At 43.4% G+C, this 24925-nt stretch overlaps 1 protein-coding gene across 4 annotated transcripts in view; it reads right to left on the bottom strand.

Annotated features, from left to right (window-relative positions):
- DNAH3 (dynein axonemal heavy chain 3) overlaps positions 1-24886 on the bottom strand; it is a 168115-nt gene extending 143229 nt beyond the window's left edge. The window contains exons 1-10 of one of the 4 annotated variants that reach the window (XM_042921633.1): positions 24581-24886; positions 19096-19499; positions 14724-14828; positions 13969-14191; positions 11051-11123; positions 9818-9992; positions 8060-8249; positions 6135-6330; positions 1672-1797; positions 307-502 (exon numbers count right to left, since the gene is read on the bottom strand). In XM_042921633.1, the coding sequence (XP_042777567.1) occupies positions 307-502; positions 1672-1797; positions 6135-6330; positions 8060-8249; positions 9818-9992; positions 11051-11123; positions 13969-14191; positions 14724-14828; positions 19096-19134 (1323 nt within the window). In that variant the 5' untranslated portion in view covers positions 19135-19499; positions 24581-24886. Of the gene's footprint in view, positions 1-306; positions 503-1671; positions 1798-6134; positions 6331-8059; positions 8250-9817; positions 9993-11050; positions 11124-13968; positions 14192-14723; positions 14829-18647; positions 18822-19095; positions 19500-20297; positions 20385-24580 lie in introns of those variants that run through there. The other 3 variants (XM_042921634.1, XM_042921635.1, XM_042921636.1) reach the window with 3 other exon arrangements.
- Positions 24887-24925: the final 39 nt, after the last annotated feature.

The following is a 24925-nucleotide window of genomic DNA, read 5'->3' as shown; positions in this document are numbered from 1 at the left end:
TCAAGCCAAAGATTGATAACAAAATTTTTTCAACTCCTTCCTTCACAGAGGATGAAAAAGTGACCCCCTTCCCTCTTATAGGAGGTATGAATTCCATTTTATTCTATCTTCTTTCAATTTTTGTAACAACTTCTCCACTTCTGGAGATCTTTGGCAATTTGGTATAGGCAATTACCTCAGGAAAGCTTGCTGTGACTCACAAAACTCATTTTCATGAACTAATGTAGCTGAAGACCTACATGATGGAATTCTGATTCTGTCTTGGTTGTTTCCCCTCAAAGGGCCTACTGCTGGTCCCCTACATACCTTGTGTATCATGAAAAAGGAGACGAGGTCCTCGAGAGACTTAATGACCAAGTCCCTCAGCTGGAGGGACATGAAGGAAGCAACAGAAGCAAAATATTCCTCAATGTTATGAGAGGAGTCATAGTCACTCTTGGGAGCAAAATGGACCCACTGCTCCTTCTGTGAGATGAACCGCTGGGCACAGGTGGGGATCCACCTGTGAAAAAAGAAGGGCAGAGAAGTAAGAAGCTCTTCTGAGCTCGGAGAAATCCTATCAGATGTTCCCCACTCTCTGTAACAAGGAAGGTGGCTCATTCCCCACTAAGCAGCTTTCCAAATCGGTACTTTCATATCCCTGGCCACCTCCCCTGCCAACACCTCTTTCCTGGAAACAAAGTAGTAAGATTTGAATTGAGAGACTATTCATCCAAAGGCACAAGGGATGCTGGTGGCATGTCCTGCTCAAAGAGTCTCTAGTTTCTTCACTATAATCAGAGATTGGGGTGAAGAGGCATAAAGAAATGGAATGTTCTGTCCAACTTCTCTCCCTGGCAAATGCCTGGCCTCTGATTCAGACTTTATAGGGGGAAAGAGAGGAAGAGGAGAAAAAGAAGAAAACTTAAGAGAAACTCCAGTGTGGTGATAGTTGCTCAGAGGTTGAGAGTGAAAATAAGAAAAGAAAAAGAAAAAATGGATGTCTCATTGTTCTTTCTTCCTACTTCCCCCAATTTTTAATTCCCAGTGGGAACCACTGGCCTTTTCATCCTATCACATCTCTTTTATGATTGCTAGGAAGGTGCTACTCTAACAATCAGAGAAGTACTAGTAACAGCCAGAGTTGTAAAGACAATAATTATGATATTTATCAAGCAGCTACTACGTGCTATGGCATATACATTTTCTCTGATAATAAAAACCCACTGGTCGGTATTACCACCATCATTTTACATAAGGGGGTTTCTCTAGCTCTGGACATCATCCTGCATGCATTTGCAAAGGGAAAGGGAATAGTCTAAGTGACTGAAAATTCTCTAACCCTGGAATCTTGCAGCTGTTTATCTGGGCCACCTGAACACAAGTTATTCAAACTCAAGTCATGTAACTTAGCAAGACCTCACAGATTTCAGAGGGAGGGTAAGGAAGTGGTAGCCCAACAAAGAATGGTAATGAGAGTTTCAAAAAGGCAGAGGGAGAACAGGAATGAGGGCTGAAGCATGGACCTGGGGAGACACAAATACTGGTGGGATGGAATGTGGAAGGAAAGAGACAGAGAAAGATGTCAGTGAGAAGTCAGCAAACTGTGCAACCTCCAGGCTGGGAACCAGTTTTCCCTCCTGAGAGTTTATGATGTTGTGACGAGGTCCCATTCTGAGGCCAGATACTGACTTGTTGAGAAGAATTTGGCGTGCTTCCATGCAGTGTTTCTGGATCACATCCCAGTACTCATGAGGCTGCAAAGGCAATTTTCCTGCCAGTAATTCTGCTGTTCGAACAAACCTGAGGTCTTTAAATCTGCCAAAAGAGAGGGAGAACCGTCCTGGGCTGAGAAGACAATAATGAATTCTCGAGGATGGGTTCAAAGGGCACACATCCTCACTTTTCTTATCTTTTTGTTTGTTTATTTTGAGAGGGAGAGAGAGAGAGTGTGCAAGTGCGAGTGAGTAGAGAAGGGGAAGAGAGAGGGAGAGAGAGAATCCCAAGCAGGTTCCGTGCTCAGTGCGAAGCCTGATGTGGGGCTCAAACTCACGAACTGTGAGATCAGGACCTGAGCCGAAATCAAGAGTCAGACACTTAAACAACTGAGGCACCCAGGTGCCCCATCCTCACTTTTCAATGAGAGTAAAACCATTTATATTTGAAAAATATGAAAGTCTGAGGAGGGGTAGACAGTCCACAAGAACCTTGCAAAGAGTAGATAGATGAGCCAACTGAATAGGTGTTTGCTGAGCCTTCCTATCTGTCCTGCTCCAAATAACCCATCTGAGGAGTGGGGTTTTGGCAGCAACCTGGTTATTTGTCTGCCTGGGAACTGGGATATCAAATGGACAAATCAAAGTTCTTTACAACAGCAAAGACAGAGAAGACAGGTCAAGCGAAGCACCACCTTCATGATCAAGTGGGTTCCATCTAATCCTCAACGTGGCCCCTAGATAAGCTACTCAGGACAACTTGGAGGACTGCTTTGGTCTAAACAAACAAAAAAAACCCTTCAGACCTACTACCCCGATGGCTGGCAGACTCACCAAGACATGCACAGCATACCTTGGCACAGTCCCTCACACAATGCAGGCACGCAATATTTGTTGAATGAATACACGAATCTCCTTCCACCTTCTCCTGTGAGGCTCTTATCTTCTCCTATTTCTCTCAGATCAATGGATGTGTTGTCCTTTACCACATTCTCCAAGGCCTCTTTTAGCTCAGAGGGACACCATATCTCTTCCTGATATCTATTCCACTCATTTATAAATCACTCTTTTGATTTTTTTAAATGTTTATTTATTTTTGACAGAGAAACAGAGGATGAGTGGGGAAGGGCAGAGAAAGAGGGAGACACAGAATCTGAAGCAGGCTCCAGGCTCTGAGCTGTCAGCATACAGCCCGACGTGGGGCTCGAAACTCACTGACCGTGAGATCGTGACCTGAGCTGCAGTTAGACGCTCAACCGACTGAGCCACCCAGGCACCCCTATAACTCATTCTTTTAAATAATCACTGCCTTTCACTTCCTCAATTAGACCTTTCCTCACTTTCTTAGCTCATCTCATGTCTTGCTTCTCATTTTCATTATCCACTGTAATGACCTCTTGGGCACTTTTCTCACCTTTCTTAAATCCCACAGCCTACCCTATTCCTATTCCTAATCCCTATTCCTCCTTGGTGTAGGTGGTGAACTTGGTCCCCATCTTGTCTGGCCAGTCACAAAGCACTGTTAGGGGAGGACAGAATCTGAGACCTCCCTCACCACACCTTTGATATCCAACCTGAGTATGGCCCTTGTCACCACTTGGTAATTATGCTACTTATCTTTAATTCAGTTCTAACAAACTTCCGACAATGGCTTTTTAGACCACAACCCTATTTGAGCCCCCAGGTCCTTTACCCTTTGCCAACCACTAGGCGACTCCTTAGAATTTTTAAAATTAATCATGCAGGCCATAAAGAAGAGCAGTCTGTATCATTTCCTTAACAAATCTTTCTCATTGTTGATTTTTTTTTTTTTTTTTTTTTGGTTCAGCTGACAAAGACCTTCTAAATGGCTTTGTTTGTCTTTGTTGCCTACGTAATCTTTAGGAAACCCTTAAAAGCAGGCGGTAAGAATTCTTTCTTTTCAGAAGCTATGGGTTCAATAATTTGCCATCTTCACTACACGATCAAATTAAATGCACATGTACATCTTTTTGGCTTTGAGCATTTAGCAATTTACCATCCCTAAGACTGACCTTTTTTGTTAATTTCTAGTTTATTTTTTGAGGCCATAAACATGCTTATAATTAAAGCAGCACCTTCATTTATTGAACAGCTATATGCCAAAACTGTTCTAAGCAATTCATCCAACAACCCATGAGGTAACTGTTATTATTCTCATTTCACATATAAAAAAATAGAGGCCTAGAGAGATTAAGTTCCCCCAAATCACACTGTTTGTTATTAACAGAGAGAGAATCAGAATTTAGGCAGTGTAGTTTTGGAGCCCATACTATAAATTATTACCCTATATGCTTCTGCCTCATTAGAAAATGACTGTTTCTTTTCAGTCCTGAGTGGCACCTCCAATGACTTAGAAAACTGAATACAGTCCAAAGAAGGGAATGTGCTTATTTAACATTGGTGGGCTCCATGCTAGCTTGACTTCCCCTTCCATTCCCTTTTAAAACATAAGTAAAATAAAGAATGTGATAAACAAGGAAGTTCTCCAGGTAACAAGCCTCCCTTAAGACTGAAGACACTCAAAGCTACAGAGCCTCCCCAAAATAAAATATTTGAGCTACTGGCAAGTTTAGCCAATCAAAATTAAGTAAGCATATTTACCTTCAATTTTTCTTTTATTTTTTAAAGTTTATTTTATTTATTTTGAGAGAGCGAGAGAGAGAGAAATGGGGGGGGGGGTGTGGTGACAGCAGGGGAGAGGCAGAAAGAGAGAGAATCCTAAGCAGGCTTCACACTGTCAGCGCAGAGCCCTATGTGACCTAAGATCATGACCTGAGCCGAAATCAGGAATCGGACACTTAACCGACTGAGCCTCCTGGCTCTCTACTTTTCATTTTTTAAGTAGGCTTCATACCCAGCGTGGAGCCTAACAGAGGGCTCAAACTCACAACCCTAAGATCAAGACCTGAGGCAAGATCAAGAGTCAGACACTCAACCAACTGAGCCACCCAGATGCCCCCAGCCTCTAATTTTTCTAATAAAGAACTCAGATGATGGCAGCTCATCATGTCATCAGCCTGACCTTTCAGTGAAATCTGTTGGCCTCATGTTCCCACCAAGATTGGCACCTCCCTTGATGGACTCCCCCAAAATGACAGTCTTTCTCTGCAGCTAATGAATGGATAAACTCAACAGGGTGTAGCCTTTCAATGGAATAATATTCAGTCACAGAATGGAATGAAACACTGATACATGCTTCAGTGGTGGATGAACCTTGAAAACCTGATGCTGAGCAAAAAGCAAATAGACACAAAAGGTCACATATGGTGTGATTCCATCTACATGAAATGTCCAGGATAGGTTAAATCTGTAGAGACAGAAATCAGGTTAGTGGCTGCCAAGGGCTGAGCGGAAGGGGGATGAAGGAGTGACTGCTAATGGATATCGCATTTCTTTCTGGGTTGTACAAACGTGTGAGTGCACTGAAAACTACCGTACTGTGCACTTAAGAGGGGTGAATTTTATGGTATGTGGATTATATCTCAATTTAGAAAAATGACAGAAAAGGGATTCTTGCATCCTCTAAACTCCTCCACTTCCTGTGGCCAATTCAGTCACTGATGAACAAAATTTTTTTTTAACTTTATTTATTTATTTTGAAAGAGAGAGAGAGAGAGAGAGAGAGAGAGAGAGAGAGAGAGAGAGAGACAGCACGCCAGCTAGGAAGGGGCAGAGAGAGAATTCCAAGCAGGTTTCCCACTGTTAGCACAGAGCCCGATGCAGGGCTTGAACTCATGAACATGAGTTTAGGTCTTGAGCTGAAATCAAGAGTCAGACACTTAACTGACTGAGCCCCCCAGGCGCTCCACTGATGAACATAACAGACCACTGTTTGCCATCCCTGTGCGGGTAATGAGTTACCTAAGGAATAAGACCCAATCTCCCATACATCTCATAGGCTAGAGAAAAGACAAACTAGCAAACACACAGTTGTAATTCAGTGTGGTACATGTCCTCACAGAGTTAATGGCTCATTCCCACTTAATGGGTCGGGCACTGTTCTGAGTACTTTGCATGTATTAAGTTATTCATTCCTCCTACCAGCCCAATGAAGCAGGAACTCTTACTATCCTTAATTTAGAGACCAGGAAAGCAAGACCCAGACAGATGATGTAACATACCCATATTACCTAGGAAGCCGCAGAGTGAAGATACAGCCCTTAGCGGGCTGGCTCCAAGTCTGTGCTCTTTACTGGTATGTACCAGGGCTTAGAGACTGGCACTGGGTGTCATGCAAAGAAAAGTACCTTCACTGTGCATGGAGAGCTGTCATTTACAGTTCATATGCACTTTTGGTCCAGGATTTTCATCATTTCCTTTTAAGGGCTGGGCTACCCTAACTGTGCCCAGCATAGATAGTCTCTTATGTGTGCAAACAAGAAAGAAAGGGAAAGAAAAGGGAAGGGAGGAAATTCTTACTCTGTAAACCACAGTTCTTTCAGGCTGAGCATCATGGGGTTCACTGTGTGCAGATGTTCCTCGTTCCACTTCTTGGCATTCCTGTAGACACTGTGCCAGGGCACAGGGGCCCGGATCACTCTTTGAGGAAACATACGGGGAATATTCTCAATGAAGAGTCTTTTTCTCTCTATTGGGTCCATGAGGATGTAATCAACTATAACCAGCAGAGCAAATACTTTGTTAGTAAGGCAGGCCCTGGAACACTCTGTGCTCTGAGCTGCAGAATTTAGAATGTAAATGAGCCTCTGACCGGTTACACTGATAATACCCATTATGTTGATAATCCCCTGGGTATAACTAAATTGGGGAAGCTCCACTCTGTTGGTTTGTTTTCTTTCTGAAGATATTTCAGGGAGAAGGAGGAGTGTAACTTCACAGTCTGGAGCTTAGAACCTGGGGTTGAGACCTATTAGGATATCTAGCATCATGCATGACAAGGAGCTACTATTTGATGATACCTCATTCATCATTAATTGATTTCTCACACCTAAATAGCCATACACAAAAAAATCAACATAATGGATGATACCATATACTTAGAATTGGAAATTCAGAAACCAAATATTTCACATGCTAAGGAAAGAACGATTGGTAAAAGGTTCACAGAGGAAGGGACATTTGAGCTGGAATGTGAAGAATGAGTAGGCATTTGTAGACAGGATAGGAAGGAAAGAACATATAACGTTCTTTGGAAGAACCAAAGAAGTAACAGCATATAATGAAATGCAGTTCTATGACTTTTGTAAAACATGCTGAAGGATCTGGGAGTTATTTTGTAGCTGAAATATCAGATGCAAGTGGTCGAGTTTAAGGTGATAAGACTGCAGAAGTACATTGAGGCTGGAATTTAAAAGACTTTTTACAAGTTTAACCTTATGAGTTTGGTTCTACCCTAGAGTGGACAAGGAGCCATTACCCTGACACCATTAGAAAGTTAATTAGGAAATTAAAAATAACTAGATAACTTGGTAAACACAGCGATTGGCCAGAGAAAATAGAAAGATGAGGAACTAATATCATTATGCCCCTTCGATGTATTTCTCACATTACTCACCATCATTAAATATTTCCCAATGACCTACTGTGTGTATAAGACATGGGCCTAAGGAATGAAGGGGAGCTAGGATCAATAATATGTCCTTCACGGTCAAAGAACTGACAGTCTAATAAGGGAGCCAAGACCCACAAGAAATGAAAAGACAATGCCAGTGTGAAATGACAGAGGAGAAATAATGGCCCAGAGATGGTCCAAAGTAGGGTGAGTTAAAAGTAGAGATAAGAAGTGCTGTGCATGCAGAGGGTGGAGGGACCACTGTGGGGTGCAGAGAGCTAAAAGTACTTAAGAGGCAGGTCTTGAGCTAGATTTTAAAACTTAGGTAAACCCTTGCTAGTCCTAGTGTTGCCCAGAGGTGAGCAAGCATCCATATCTCCTGGTAGCTTGTTAGAAATGCAGACTCTCAGGCCCTACCCCAGATCTACCGAATCGGAATCTGGTTTTTGAGAGAGAGAGAGATCGAGTGCAGGAGCGAGTGCAAGTGGGGGAGGGGCAGAGAGAGCTGGAGACACAGAATCCAAAGTCGGCTCCAGGCTATGAGCTGTCAGCATAGAGCCTGATGTAGGGCTTGAACTCACAAACTGTGAGATCATGACCTGAGCTGAAATTGGATGCTTAACCGACTGAGCCACTCAGGCGCCCCCCGGAATCTGCATTTTTTATAAGATTCTCAGGTTATGTGGGTGCCCATCAAAGTACAGGAAGTGCTAGTGTAGACCTTAGTGATGGGGGGAGAGCATCTGAATGAAAAGGAGGAACCAGAAGGTGGACTGATAAAGACAGTGCCCTCCACATGGGAGCCCCTTGAACCACTTATACCCAACCTTACCAATGCTTTTCATGATGCTACTATAGTAGTCATTTTCCTTCTCCTTCACCAGGATGATCATCAGGGGTGCCAGGAAGGGACTTGTCAGCAGTGTGTTAGAAATCAGCTTTGAAATCCGAAACATCACTTCATCCTCCTCAGGAGCAATCATATCTTTTCGGATGCCATTGGTCAAATAGTAATAGTATCTCTTCCATAAACAAACCACCAGCAAGACAATGATTGTGATTGGTTAACTGTGCTCACCTGCCCACACCCATCAGCCTCCAAGGGGCCCTGTTCACACAGCACCCATCCCCACCCTTCACTCTCCATGACTCTGGAGGACTGACCCAGAGCCAGAAATTTCAGTGGGTTATAAGGAAGGACTTGTCAAAAGCCATGCAGAGAGGAGCAGTGGAATGACTACTGAGGCCAGGACAGAGGCAGCCCATCGGTGAACTTTAAGAACATAATTAACAAGCTCCTCAAATGGACCGGATAATTCACCGTCCTCAACAACAATGGTGGTCTACAAAGGACTTTGATCCTGTGGCTTGTAGCAGCCAGTGAGGGGAAATTCCCCAAGTCCAAGTGAAACTTACAATAGTTCTGATCAAACCATGGGCTTCTGAGTTTAGGAAAGCAATACAAACACACAAACTAAACAAAAATAGACAATGTGGTGGCGCCTGGGTGGCTCAGTCAGTTGAGCGTACAACTTTGGCTCAGGTCATGATCTCACAGCTCATGAGTTTGAGCCCCACGTGGGGCTCTGTGCTGACAGCTTGGAGCCTGGAGCCTGCTTCGGATTCTGTGTCTCCCTCTCTCTCTGCCCCTAGCCCACTCGCATTCTGTCTCTGTCTCTCTCAAAAATAAATAAACATTAAAAAAAAATTTTTTTAAATGGCCAATGTGATCTGGTTGATTTCAGGAAGTTTTGTTCGTTTAGGGCTCTAAGCTGCCAGATGGCTGAATAGCTCTAGAAACAAATATTTTAAGATGGGTGAGAAGCACAAAGTGTAGGAAATCAGCTTTGAGCTTTTGTGACAACTGTCTGTAGTCAGAAGAGGCTGAGCTCACCTTCCTCCAACCTTAATGGAAGCTGCTTATAGAGAAGAAACTTCCAAATACAGGATGCATTGGGATATACTTATACTTTTAGTATTTTAGTATAATTTTTAAAATTATTTATTGTATATCTGAAATTCCAATTTAACTGGGTGTCCTGTTTTTTGTTTTATTTTTCAAAATTTTGCAACCCTAGCTTATGGGTCACCATTTTAAAACCATTGGTTTTTTTTTTTTTTTTAAGTTTATTTATTTATTTTGAGAGACAGAGAGAGAGCATGGGAGGCAGAAACGGAGGGAGGGAAAGAATCCTAAGCAGGCTCCCTGCTGTCAGTGCAGACCCCAACGTGGGGCCTGATCTCATGGTTCATGAGATCATGACCTGAACTAAATCAAGAGTCAAATGCTTAACTGACTGAGCAACCTAGGTGTCCCGCAACCTATGTTCTATAAGGACTCAAAGGTTTCTAAGACCTACTAAAACAATTCACACAGACACACAGACACACACACACACACACACACACACACACACAAATACACACAAATACACACATATTCTTATTCAGTAGTCTGTCATGGGGTCTGGACTTTGATATTTTTAAAACATTCCCTGGGTGATTCTGCTATTCTCCCTGAGTTTAGAATCACTGAGCTGTCAAGAATAATTCTTAGCAAACTGAGAGAAAGGAAGCAACAAGAACATACCTCTAAGTCTGATTCAGATGGTTGGGTTTCTTTACCTTCTATTTTCATCTCCTGCTGTAACATCACACCAATCTGTTCTTCCGGACTCATTGGTCTGCTTCCTGGCAGGGTCAAAGATGTCACTGCCTCCTTCTTTATGGATGATAAGGCTGAGATATTGTGGGCCAGCTTGGTCCTGAAAAGTAGACACATCCTTTGGTTCTCTGCAGAGGTGCTCTGTGCCAGGCCTACTGTCTCCAAGCTGCTGAGTGTCATTCTGCAATGGAAACCCCTCTCCTCTGTGTCATCTAACAGTATGGATGTGCACTGCAGTGACAGCCTCTAACCATGGAACATCCATAGGTATGCTAGCATTGGTTTTGCTCAGGTGGTAAATTTATTTTTTTTATTTTCATTTTTTACTTAAAAATTTTTTTAATGTTTATTCCTTTTTGAGAGAAAGAGAGAGACAAAGTGCAAGTGGCGGGGTGGCGGGCGGGCAGAGAGAGAGCGAAAGACAGAATCTGAAGTAGGCTCCAGGCTATGATCTGTCAGCACAGAGCTTGATGCCAGAGCTCAAACGCATGAAGTGCAAGATCATGACCTGGGCCGAAGTCAGACGCTCAACCGACTGAGCCACCCAGGCAACCCTCCTTTTTTTATTTTAGAGAGAGAGAGAGAGAGTTCAAGAGATAGGTAGAGGGAGAGAGTGAGAGAATCTTCAGCAGGCTCCATGCTCAGCACAGAGCCTGATGCAGGGCTCAATTCCAGGACCCTGGGATCATGACCTGAGCTGAAATCAAGAGTTGGCAACCAATGAGCCACTCAGGTGCCTCTGCTCAGTTGGTTACTTTAGTTTTATTTAGAGCCTTAAAAAATTGGGTTAAAAGAGAGCGCCTGGGTGGCTCAGTGGGTTGAGTAACCGACTTCAGCTTTGATCATGATCTCATGGTTCATGAGTTCAAGACCCACATTAGGCTGTGTTGACAGCTCAGAGCCTGGAGCCTGCTTTGGATTCTGTGTCTCTGTCTCTGCCCCTCTCCCACTTGTGTTCTGTCTCTCTCTCTCTCTCTCTCTCAAAAGTAAATAAACATTTTAAAAAATTGAGTGAAGAGCACTGGTGGAAAAATACATGAGTTACTTGGAGTCTGGGAATGCTTTAAAGTCAAGAAGCAGAGCATGGTTAATGAGACCACAGCCTTCTTCAGTTCAGCCAGGTGTCCTACAATCTCCTGCACCCACAGGGATACTTACCTGGTGGGATTCTCTTTGTCTCTAGAGGAGAACTTTCTTTTCTTCTTGTTGGGTTCTGATGAGCAGTTAGTTGCTAGAAGAGTGGAGAAGAAACACATTAGAGTCATCCTCTGTCCACAGGACAGTCCCAGAGCATACTAAGGGGAGTAGACTCGGTGCAATGGGGATAAGGCAGGAGATGGGCCGCCTGGTTCTACATGCACCACTAATCACCTGTGCGACTCTGAAGCAGTGACTTCATCACTCCAGGCCTCAGTTCCCCCAAATGTGAAATGCGAATGCACATACCTTCTATTCACCCATACAATTGTCAAGTATTAATATCAGTCCTACTCGATTCACTCCCTAATCCTGTATGCCCTATTTTCTAAATGTTGGAAATTACTGTTTAATATTTCTAAGTAGGTGAAGACTTTTACACTTGGCATATTTATTTTAAAGGAAATATATGATTATCACAAATAGAAAAACCAGTATCATGCACAATACAAGGTAACTACAAATGAATTCAATAGTTGATATAAAACTAGATTATAAAGCTTTAACTAGATACTGTTACTTAAGTCTCCAGCCTAAAGGAATTAACAAGCAACAGAGAAGTGTTGAAGACATAATATTAAATTGACATTTTGAGAGGCTCCTGGGTGGTTCAGTTGGTTAAGCGTCTGACTCTTGATTTTGGCTCAGGCCATGATCTCACGGTTCATGAGATCAAGCCCCACCTCATAACCCAAGTCAGGCTCTGAGCTGGCAGCACAGAGCCTGCTTGGGATCCTCTCTCTCCATCTCTCTCAAAATAAATCAATGATCTAGGTTCACAGCATAAAGCCAGGACTGAAGCAAGGCTGCCCTATCCATGAAGACAGCACTGTCATGCAGATAAAGCACAAGGATCCTCAATTCTTATGTTGGCCAGAGATAACAGAGACAGCCCAATAATAAGGAGGCCAAGTTTCACGCAGCCTCAGTGACCACATCTACAAGATCTCCAAATATCACCTAGGATGGGAGTCCCAAGCCACCAATATAAGGTCTGGTACTAATTTGGGGTCCTAAGAGGCCAGATGAAGGCATAAGAATAAAAACGTTAGATTAAGAAGTATGTGTCAAAAAGGTACACTGATTACATTTCTAAGTGAAAACACTCAAAATTAATCTATGGTGACAAAAATCAGAAAGCAACTACCCTAGAGTGGGATGGTTTTGGGTAGGGAAGAGAACTCACTGGAAATAAGCACAATAGAGCTTTCTCTAGGGATGGAAATGCCCTATATCCTGTTTGGGTGGTGGCTACATGGTATAAACAATGGTCAATGCTCACTGAACACTTAAGATCTATGCATCTTATTGTATGTAAATCATACCTCAATAAAAACAATGGGGGGGGGGGATGCAAGTCACAAGAAGGGAAAAAACTCTAAACAGAAGCCTGCAAATTAAAATCCCAGACCATATGAGAAAAACCAATAGTAAGAAAGACAGTTAATTGACTCATCAAGGAAGGGATAATTTTGCAAAGTAAAAATAATACAGCAATCAAACATTGCTCTAAAATAAATGTTTAAGATCTTCCCAGGAATATTGAAAGAGCTAAGCCTATAAGAGTAAAATGACAAATTGGCAGGTAGAATCAATTAGAAAATCTGAAAATGAGGGGCACTTGTGTGTTCAGTTGATTAAGCATCTGACTCTTGATTTCAGCTCAGGTCATTGTCTCATGGTTCATAGGATCAAGCCCCGTGCAGGGCTCCACACTGACAGCATACAAAGCCTGCTTGTGATTCTCTTTCTTTCTCTGTCTCTGCCCTTCCTGTGCTTGCACCCACACTCTCTAATATAAATGAACTTAAAAAATTTTTTTAATTATAAAAAAGAAAATCTGAAAATGAAAAGATTTTGTCATGAAAGTAAAAAAAGTTCATTAGACATGATAAACTCAAGGCTCAACACAGTTGAGCAAATTAGTGAATCAGAAGATACATCTGAGGAATTTACCCAGACCCAGCACAGAGAGAAAAATGAAAAATATGAAAATAAGTTTGAGACAGAGGGCAGACTGAGAGGCTCCAACACACATGTAACAAAAATTACTGAAGGATAAGCAGACTTATGTGTGCCCAGCAGGATTAAATAAATTAATACATATAAAGTACTGTGGTAAACAGCTTCCAAGATGGCCCCCAATGATCCCCACCTCCTGGCATCACGGCCTTGTGCAACCCCTGTGCATGCAGGCTAGACCTGGTGACTCACTTCTAACAAACAGAATACAGCAAAAGTGATAGGCTGTCACTTCCAAAATTAAATTCCAAAAAGAGTGTGGTTTCTGTTTTTTTGGCTCTCTTCTGTCTCTTGCTCTCTCCCCTGTTCCCTATGAGGGAAGCCAGAAGCCATAATGTGAACTGCCCTATGGAAAGACCCATGTGGCAGGAAACTGATGTCTATGACCAACAGCCAGCAAAAACCTGAGGAAATGAATGAGCTTGGGAGAGGATCCTTCCCAGTGCCCTTAGAGGACTGTGGGGCTAGCTGATACCTTGATTGCATGCTTGTGAGAGGCTCTGGGGCAGAACTATTCGGTTAAGCCATGCTCAGATTCTTGATCCATAGAAACTATGAGATAATAAGTGGTGGTTGTTTTAAACCATTAAGTTTTGGGAATAATTTGTTATTCAGGATTCAATAACACAAGTACACAGAAAAGTGTTTGGTGTGTGGTAAATGTAAGGGACACGGCATACAGTAAATGTAATGCTAGATATTACAATCATTCCCATTTCATAGATGAAAAGACTGAGACCCTATGAGGTTATCCAAGGTTAGCTTCAGCAAGCAATGGAGCCAGAACTAGAACCCACGACTAAAAATCTCACTGCAAAGCCCCATTTGGATCTGGTATGGCACACTGTTACAATTACCTAATGGTAGCCCCTTTCTGGTCCTTTCCCTGGGGACATTGATAGTGACTGGCTGGTAAACCTTCAGCAGGTCCTTCAGTTTCAGGTCCTGGGCCATCAAGGAGTAGTTGTTGGCAATGGAGTCGCTGGGTCCACGGTAGTGGTGCTGCTCTTTGAAGGGTGCAGCCAGGGTCCACGATGTACGTTGCATCAAGGGGGGATAAAAGCTGTGCGACATGATGGTCTACAAGGAAAGAAATGCAGAGTATGACAAGGTGAAGGACATCTCGGAGGAGCTTAAGTTCCACTCACATGGAGACTCGAGAGAGTCCTGCATGCCCTACGCTGTTTCTACTTCCTGCAAACTCAGCCATATGCTTCCTGGATGTTCACCAATTGCACTTCTCCAACCACCATGAGCATGATTTCTGATGTCAAGGACAAAAGCTGGCTTTCAACAAGCAGTATGTTTGTGCATCAGGTGATTTACTTCTATTGTCTTTATTCTTTATGGACATGGCTGTAAAGTAGAAATAATCATCCTTATATTTTTCACAACTGAAGATGCAGAAGTTCAGAAAGTCTCAATAATACAGCAGGGAAGTGAGAAGGCTGGATCCTAACTCACCTTTGTACTACTAGATAGCTCTTTCTCCCCACACTACCATAGCCTTTTCTGGTGGCAGAAGTGACCAAAGCCATTGATCCCACTCGTCAAGCCTAGCTGTTTGTCTCCCACTAATATCAGTAGAATAGCAGCAGCCCAGTGAACATACCTGGTAGAGCGCAGATGGTTCCTCATTAGCAGAAGCAGGCAGAGGGGGCAGCTCTGGCCGCATCTGGGAGTGGCTCATGTGATGTATTGAGTCACTTTCAGGGATCTGTGGGAAATGGGAACAAAGCCGCTCTTCAGGAATCAGGAAAGATTTCCAAGCCTCTAGGTTGGCAAGGAGTAAAAAGATCCCTAAGATAAGTTTTAGGGACAGAGTTATGCCCACTAAACACCTTCTCACCCCCATCCATAGTGTAGGTTTCATTTTTAAATCAGTGATGTCTCTCCTCCAGCGTCTTCTCCTTGGCTACCCCTCAATGAGCAAATTTAGGGTAATATTTTTCCCCTGGGAAGACCCCAAATTCTGAGGGAAGTTACCCTATCCTGGGTTGTGATTAAAGGGGTTAACTTTAAACAAAAAATAGACCCTTGCACTTCACAAAAACACAATTCCAAATAGAAATTTGCTTATGTGGTGGCATTGTACTTTGTGTGTTTAACACACACATGAGCAACTCTCTGTTCTGCCTGCTTTGAAAAAAAAAAAGAGTCACTTAAATAGTATGGGTGTCTGAGTCCACCATTCCATTCAGTGAGGGTGCACTTAGGGGTGAGCCTCAGGTAGGGGTGAACCTGCGGCTCCCATGGCCACTCTCAGTTCCCAAGTACCTCTCCTGAGCAGAGCTGAAAGTGACAGCAGTATTGAACAATTCTGTGTGTGTTTCTGTCCTAGGACCCAGCCTCTATGTGCACGACAACTACTTATCTGGGGCTGTGACAGAGAAGGTACAATTTGTTCCAAAACTAAAGGAAAACTGTGGGTTGTACTTACTGAGACATGTTGCTGTATAGCATTTTAAAGATGGTTTAAGGGACTTTCAAGGGCAATTTTGGCTCTCCAAGATTTTCCACCTAAGGCAATGGCCTTGGACTAAACTGTGTAAGACAAGACATTACTGGATTCATTTGATTTACTTGAATCAGCAAATTATGTCATGCAGGGGAACTGGCAGGGGGTAGCAGATAGGGGGTATATGAATCGGATGTCAGCCACCCTCACGCCCTAACCAACTGCTCACTGATGACTCAACCTCATAAAATAACAATAATACCACTATAATTATTCCAAATTATTACGTGCTAGGCACTGTACAACCTTATGAGAGGTTTTTTTTTTTCCTTATGAGAGTTTTTGATAACCATGTTTGACATGAAGAAACTAAAGCCCAGAGAATAGAAGTAATGCATCCTGGCCACACAGAGGTGCTTTTAAATACACATGACTCTGGGGGCATTTGGGTGGCTCAGTTGGTTAGGTGTTCGACTTTGGTTCAGGTCATGATCTCCCATTTTGTGAGTTCAAGCCCTGCATCAGGCTCTGTGCTCACAGCTCAGAGCCTGGAGCCTGCTTCAGATTCTGTGTCTCCCTTTCTCTTTGCCCCTACCCTGATCATGCTGTGTTTCTCTCTCTCTCTCTCTCTCTCTCTCTCTCTCTCTCTCTCAAAAATAAATAAACATTAAAAAAAATTTTAAATACACATGACTCTGCATCCCAACACATTGGAAACAGTGAGTACTGATAACATGGCAAATCACTTTAGGAAGGTGTTGATCTTAAAATTCAACAAAAACATGCAAACCCATAAATAAAGATGCACACCAAGCCTGAGATCTTTAAAAAACATACAACAGGCCCACTGGTCTAATGGCCTAATCTAGTTATTGTAAAAAATTGTGGCACATCACACTCACCAATAGAACTTTATTAAAAATAGGGATCCTTGGGCTCCAACTTAAACGGGAGGAGTTTGAGACCTGCAGACTTTGCTGTTTTTAGAGAACTCAGTTTGTTGAGTTAAATAACTGTGTCTATCTCTCTTTTTTTTTTCAATGTTTATTTATTTTTGAGAGAGACAGAATGCAAGTCTGGGGATTTGCTCCCGGGGAGGAGCAGAAACAGAGAGTGAGAGACACAGAATAGGAAACAGGCTCCAGGCTCTGAGCGGTCAGCCCAGAGCCTGAGGTGGGGATTGAACCCACAAACCACAAGATCGTGACCCAAGCCAAAGTCAGACGTTTAACCAACTGAGCCACCCAGGCGCCCCTCTCTGTTCTTGACCTCAGTTTCAAGGACCTAAGAATTGATCAATTATCTCCAAGATGATTTTTCGGTACTGAAATTAGTATCAGATTTGCACCAATCAGGTGAACAAAAGGATAGAACTCCAGCAACAGCCTGAAAGGAACCTGGTCATCCAAAGTGGGTACCACACCATCTGAGGTCGATTCTGGCAGTGGTACGTTCAGCGCTATGAAGTCATTCATGATTTCCATCAGGATCCCAGATGTACAGCATGTAATGATTGATAAGTTCTGGCTGCCTGTTTTTGTTTTTTGTTTTTTTTGTCTTTGCAAGCAAGAAAGTTTTATGGTCACTGGAAATCTTTCCCTTGGCCTAGCTTTTAAATATGTTTCAAATAAATATCTTCATTAAAAGAGCAACAAGCAAACACCACAAATTTCAGACATCTTGAGTAAGTTACAACAAAAATGGAAATGAGTAGTTAAACCAAAAAACCTTGAACTTTTACAGTCAAGTAGGACATTAACATTATTCAGGAGGTGTCTTGCTTCTGCTCGTGGCTGGGATAAACCTGATGCCATCTCTGACACCAATTGGGAAGTTATTCTCCCTACCAAAATTAGTAGGCCACAGCCCTAGTGGACAAAATCAGCTCTTCTCCAATTTCAGTCCGTGCTATACAGTCACCTGATCCCACCCAGTCCCTGGCTCCAGGAAGCACATGTGACATAGGTCAGGCTAATCAGGGTTCTCCACCCTCCTAGACACAGTGCTTGGCTCAGGGACAGGCATGTGACCTAAGCTGGGCTCATCAGTCTTTCCTGACAGTTTCACTAGACCTATTGAGAAAGAGGCACTCTCAATAAACATCTTTGCCTTATGTGGAAACAAAGCTTTCATTAGAATACAGCCAACATAGAAGCAAGACTCCCAGAAGGCAAAAGATAGACTCCCAGTGACATCGGCTGGACTCCTGGATCCCATTTGGACTTCTCGGTTACTTGAGCCCAGAGATTCCCTTTTGGGTTTGAGCTAAATTATATTTATGCTCCTTCATACTGAGAGATGTTCATCCAAGGGGCAGACACAGAGGCAGCTGAATCATCATACAAAGACATAAGCCATTCTTGGGAAAATAAAGAAACTGAAACATTTTGCAAAAAGCAAGCCAATATTAAGAATTTTACAGCATATAATAGAAGCAGAACCTTTGGAGAACAAGTTAAAAATTTGAGCTTGTTCATAGGCACAGACTAAGACTTAGACACACAGAGCCAGAAATACGGAGAGCAGAAAACATCTCAGTGCATGGGACAGGGATACATGGAACACACACAGGATCACCAGATCTAGAAATCAATTCCAGAACAGAACATGACCATACCTAAGACTGCTCTGTGGCATCTTGAAGGAAAAAGAGATTGATTTTTGTAAGAACCACCTTCATTTCATAAAGTTTCAATTTAAAATGCTCCTCTGGTTTGGGGTGCCTGGGTAGCTCAGTCAGTTAAGCTCAGATCATGATCTCACCACTTGTGAGTTCAAGGCCTGCGTCGGGCTCTGTGCTGACAGCTCAGAGCCTAGAGCCTGCTTTGGGTTGTGTCTCTTTCTCTTTCTCTTTCTCTCTACCCCTTCCTTGTTCATGCTCTGTCTCTCTCTCAAAAAACAAATAAACATGAAAATGCTCCTCTGGGCACTTTAGGGTATGGCAACCTAATGGATTTTGGCTTTGAACACCAAGATTCTGACATCTAGATGGGGTAACACTATTACTTTCAGATGGATGATTTCTGACTACACATCATGTTTGCATGTTCTTCTTGGAGGCCGATCTCAAAAGCTCACCTGCTACAGCAGAATCACTCAATTCTTAGTTAAAAATACAGAGTCCGGGACCCCATTCAAGTCTTCTGGATCAGAACCTTTGGGAGTGAGGCCAAGTCTCTGTTTTCAAGATGCTCTCTAGGATATTCTGATGTACATCTGGGAACCGTTGGATGGAATATATGGTCTAAAGGCCTTGGGAAGGGAAGGGAAAGGAACAACAGGTATCTGTTCCTGAAGTTTTCACAGCAAAACCTGAGGCTTTTAGCCCAAAAGCCTAATTCAGCAAAAAGCATATTTCAAAGGACAAAGCATAAAAATGTTAACACAGTTGCTCAGTCAAGGGGATCTAACATGGCAATTAGTCTATGATTGAAACATCCCCTTCCTGCCCACTCCCAAATTCCCTACATGTTGAAAATACAGGTTTAAAAGAAAAAAAGAAATACACCTTAAAATTCACACCTACCTTCTGAGATGAGCAATCCACGTCACTCATGTTGTCCATTTTAGTTGGGTCTATTACAAAATGAATAAAGAGCTCTCAGTTTCTCTAGGGATGATCCTCTCGTACCAGTGGCTCTGAAATTCACACTTGCTTATAGCATAGTGAGGTGACACAGAAAATGGAACTTTCTAAATGTTCTGAAAGCTGTGTTCACAGAGCTGTCTCTCTGAGGTCATAGACTTTGGCCCCCTGAGGAGTTCTCTGGTAGAAGAAGAAAGAAAGAGAAGCTAGAGAATGAAGAAGGGAGAGCACTGGGGTTCTGCAGGGCTTTTCTGCTGTGGTTGCAATGCCTTCTGCTCTGGTCGCTCTTCCCTTCCACTGAGCAGCTCCTCTCTTAGAACTTTTCCAGGAACACACCAAGTTCACTGTAGAGGAAAAATGGAAGCAGAGTTACATGTTAATACAGATAAGAGGGAAGAAACACCTCCACTAAACAATACCCTAGCAGCCTGAACTCTTCTCTCTCCTCCTCTCTGGGCTGTTTTAACATTGGAGGTGCCTGCACCCAGGCCTTGGGGCCGGTAACCAGGCTTCAGCGTCTGTTGCTAAGGAGGGAGGGGCCTCAGCTGTGCCCAGATACAAGACTGGGCTTGACTCAGATGGTGTCTCCCTTTGCTGGAGGCCTGGCTGGACAGCAGAAATTGGTGGTGACAGAAGGGAAGATGGGAGGGTGTTTAGCAAAGATCCGGGAATGCAGAGATGAGTGGCAATAAAAGACTATGCCTTTGGTAAAGTCTAAATGCCTATAGCATGGTGGTTAAATTCTCAGGCTGGACCCAGCTGGGTTCAGATCCTGCACTTCCCATTAATTAACTTTGTGGCTTAAGTTGCTTAATCTCTCTAAATGTCCTTCTTAAATGTAAAATGGCAACAAACGTGAGTACCTACCTCACAGGGTAGGTTGGAAGGTTTAATGAGATAATGTCTGTAAAGCAATCTGCACAGAGCAGGAGGATGACCAACTCATCCCAGTTTGCCTGTGACTTTCTGGGTTTTAACACTCCAAGTCCTGTATCCGGGGAACCCCCGCAGTCCTAGGCAGTGGGATGGTTTGGTCACCTGATATAGGAGGCACGCTATAGATGTTGTGGCTAACATAATTCTTTTTTTTTTTTTAATATAATTCTTATTATAAACACAGAAACACACATACACATACTCACACACATGTATACTTGGGTACACAGGTTACAGTATTAGCTGCTGTCCAAACATTCAAAGCACACATTATTTGGTCGCTTTCAAAGTTCTCTCAAAACCAAGTTAGACTTGGGGCGCCTGGGTGGCGCAGTCGGTTAAGCGTCCGACTTCAGCCAGGTCACGATCTCGCGGTCTGTGAGTTCGAGCCCCGCGTCAGGCTCTGAGCTGATGGCTCGGAGCCTGGAGCCTGTTTCCAATTCTGTGTCTCCATCTCTCTCTGCCCCTCCCCCGTTCATGCTCTGTCTCTCTGTCCCAAAAAAAAAAAAAAAAAAAAAAAAAAAAAAACCAAGTTAGACTTATTGAGCTCTTTTGGGGTGTCATGCTTGCATATCTGTTATTTCATTCAATTTTCCCCAAAATGCCATGTTGTTCCCATTTTATGGATGAGAAAACCAAAATTGAGAAAAATACATAACTTTCCCAAATTGATGCAACTCATAAGAGCTAACAGAAGTTGAAGCCTGTCCTTATGACTCCAGAGTCCATTGCTCTTTCCACAAAGGACCTATCCAGAAAACAAACATTTCTGAGATCCTACCCGCACAGCACCAAGTACTTCTGTTTCTCCTTTTTCTTACTTTTTTATTTTTTAAGTTTATTTATTTTTATTTTGAGAGAGGCAGAGTGCATGAGCAGGGGAGGGGCAGAGAGGGGGAGAGAGAGACTCCCAAACAGGCTCTGTACTGTCAGCCCTGATCCAAGATCAAGAGTCAGATGTTTTTTTTTTTTTTTGTTTTGTTTTTAATTTTTTTAACGTTTATTTATTTTTGGGACAGAGAGAGACAGAGCATGAACGGGGGGGGGGGGGGCAGAGAGAGAGGGAGACACAGAATCGGAAGCAGGCTCCAGGCTCCGAGCCATCAACCCAGAGCCTGACGTGGGGCTCAAACTCACGGACCATGAGATCGTGACCTGAGCTGAAGTCGGATGCTTAACCAACCGAGCCACCCAGGTGCCCCAAGAGTCAGATGTTTAACTAAGCCACCCAGGCACCCCTCTCCATACTTTGAAAATAACCTTGTGCTTCCCCATCTCTTTTATTTCTACTCTCTACCATCAGACATATATGTAGAGTCCACTTTTAGGCAAACAATCTTGAGCAATGGAATGTAGAAAGGGCTCACAGCGACCTCCTGGCTGAATATAGACAAGACCATCAGGGGACTCACCTCAAAACATCCATAGGCCCTAACTAACCAATGGGCTACTTACAACCAGGCACAGTTACCATAAAGTCTCCCTTTTTTTCATACATCCCCATTCCTCCTCACATTTCCCTTTTAAAAATAGCCCCCACCCACTGCCTCTCCTTTGCTGTCCTGCCCCTCCCAACCTCCCTTGAGGTGTATTTGGTAAACTTCTAGCTTCCTTGTTCTGCCTCAAGTGAATCCTTCACTGCCCTTGCCACTGTTTTCCACCTGATCGTTACCCCACAACTGGGGGCCCCCATCTTCTGGACAGACACGACATTTAGATAACACAATATATACAATTTCAAATAGTATCTGGAATAAATGAACTAGTGACAGGGTTTGAAACTTTGGTTTAGACAGAAATGGGGTTATTACCAGGCATCCTATAATGGGGCATGAAACCCAATGTCACACAAAAACCAGCGGCTGTAGCCCAACAAAGTGAAACAGTAGAAAGAGACTGGTATGGTGCTAATGAGCCCCATGACCCTGTGGGTGAGGAGGAGACATGCTTCCATCTGAAAGTTAGTGAACTCTAAGTCTACCTGTGTTCAAAAACATCAAAACAATGATTATGACTTCCATGTATTGAGCTATACTATCTGCTAGCACTGTGCTAAGCATCATCTTTCCAAATCTTCTCAACAACCCAGAAAATAAATACAATTATTATCCCAAGTGTTATGGCTGAGGAAACAGACACAGGCAGGTTAAATCACTCAGCTAGGTTGGTGGCAAAGTTGGGACTTGAACCTGACTATGGAATCTGTTCCCTAGCTTTAACCAAAAACCTACGTGTGGTCTGTTACGTAGAAAATAAATAAATAGGGCACCTGGGTAGCTCAGTCGGTTAAGTGTCATGGCTCAGGTCATGATCTCACGGTTCAGTTCCTGAGTTTGAGCCCCAGGTCAGACACTGTGCTGCCAGCTCAGAGCCTGGAGCCTGCTTCAGATTGTGTGTCTCCCTCTCTCTCTGTCTCTCCCCTGCTCATGCTGTTTCTCTCTCTATCAAAAATAAACATTTAAAAATTAAAAAAAAATAAATAAAATATCTACTAAGGAGAATGAAAATGCCATCTCCCCCCAACACACTCCCCAGCCACCTCATCTGCACCAGAATTGTCTGACTTAATCTTCTGTCTGATAAGTCCCAAGAGGGATGCAGGCTTCAAATCCCTCAATCCCTCAACTCTAAGTACACAGGGTTGCCAGATATAACACAGGATGCCCAGTAAAATTAGAATTTCAGATAAACAACAAATAATTTTTTTAGCCTAAGTTTATCCCATTTGGTATTTGGGACATAATTATGTTAAAAAGTTATCTGTTGTTCACTTGAAATTCACTCTGAACTGGGTGTCCTGGATTTTTATTTGCTAAATCTGGCAATACAGGGAGAAGAGGTCAGTTAGAGTCTGGTTTGTCCCCATCTCTGTGATATAAACAGCTTAGGATCTCAATGTGTTGTGAGGAAATTTTCAGACATTTCTTATTCAGAGCCCAGGGCTCCTGGCAGATCTTTTCTAAGACCTGAAATGGTTGCTCACCCAGAGTAAGTAATCTCTGAAAAGCATAGAAGAGGCTGCATATGGATATATCTTATTGACCCATCAATGGTCATCATGAGCCAAGTCCTGATGCTATGGAGAGAGCTAAGATCCTAGTCATCAGAGTATACATAACATGGTGCAGAAGGCAGCCAAAGCACAAGGATAAAACAAAACCTGGCTGTCCCTACAATGACAGAGGTGGAGGAGGGGGAAGTAAAGGATTCACAAAGACGCCCCTAGATGGCACTCTTGAACAATCCCACGGAGGACCCAGTTGAACTTCCGAAAGGAAATAAGAATGATGGTTGTAATGTTTTGTTCTAAAGGAAAAAAACCCACAACCTTTTCTTAGATGGGGCACCCATCATACTGCAGCAAATCAAAGTGCATGAAGCCACACAAGATTGCCTGAAACTTAAGAATTTAGGGACACTTATCCCCACCATTAGCTTCTCTTTTCTTGGCCGTTGTGGAGGTAGAGCAGGATTCCTTAGCTTTTTTTTTTTTTAAGTTTATTTACTTTGAGAGAGAAAGAGAGAGAGAGTGAGCAGGGGAGGGGCAGAGAGAGAGAGGGGGAGAGAGAATCCAAGCAGGCCCAGCGCTGTCAGTGCAGAACCTGATGTGGGGCTCAGACTTACAAATTATGATATGAGATCATGACCTGCTTAACCAACTGAGCCACCAAGGCGCCCCCTTTAGCTTCTTTTTATTCTTACTAACCCCAAGCTTATGTCTTTATCCACCAGCCTGTTTATTTCTAGAAACATTAGTTGGTAAAAGACTGTGCCATCCAATCTTTTTGAGGCTCTTTTATACTCCAGATAGGTATTAACTTCTTTATAGCTATTATTGCACATGTCCTCACTAAAACCCTGTGACTGTCATCCAGGTCACAGAAGAAAGGTAGGTCAACATAGGTCCCTGGATGGAAAGTGCCTGAAAACTATGTAGTAGCAGGCCAACGCACGGGCCTATCATTTTACAAAGCCCAGGCTTAGAGAGGTAACTCACCAAGGTCACACAGTAAGCCATGAGATCAGAGCCCAGAACTGTTGGGATCCCCCTCCCCCAGCCATGGTGTTTACGGATACACTCAACCCTCAACCGCAGTGGGTCTCAGCTGGGGACGATTGTGCCCCCTCACAGAACCTGTGGCAATGTTTGGGGACATTTTTTGGTTGTCACAACTGGGAGGAAAGGGATTACTACTGGCATCTAGTGGGTAGAGGCCAGGAATGCTGCTAAACATTCTACAATTCACAGCCCCTTAATACAGAATTTTCCCACCTACTAAGTCAATATTGCTGCCATTGAGAAACCCTGCTCTATGGGTTTGGGGCCAGGGAACGTGTCTGGCTCTGATGCAGAACTGAGGGACTTAGGTTTAGACTTTTTCATCCATAAAAAAAAAGAGATAATAGCTGAACCCATCTTTAAGGATCTCGCGGGTTCGTGACTTCTGCATGAAAAGTAATGGCTAACACCTTCCAGTAAAGGCCATACCTCATTGTTGGGTGTCCTGAACTCCAGGAATGCTTCCAGAAGAGTTGGTACAGGTGTAGGCATTTAGGCAGGGGAAGCCCTAAGACTCTACACAAACCCGTGCTCAGAGGCCAGCCCACCTGTGTTGGCGGTGGCATGGGCACTCTCACCTCAAGCCAAGGGTGGGGGACGGGCAATTCCTTTTGGGCCTCAGTTTCCTCATCTGTAAAGCTCTCAGGGCCTGTTGGGATGGCTCCAAAACGCTGAGGCAGAGAGCGCGCTCGACGGAGCGTGGTGCGCGAGGCCAGGGCGCGCCTTTGCTGGCTCCGGCTCCCTCCGGCAGCAGGCGGGAAGAGCCGAGCAGAG

Source organism: Panthera leo, chromosome E3 (assembly GCF_018350215.1).
Source record: "Panthera leo isolate Ple1 chromosome E3, P.leo_Ple1_pat1.1, whole genome shotgun sequence".
NCBI lineage: Eukaryota > Metazoa > Chordata > Mammalia > Carnivora > Felidae > Panthera > Panthera leo.
The sequence above is the reverse complement of the archived record's forward strand: the minus strand, read 5'-3'. Positions and strand labels throughout refer to the sequence as shown.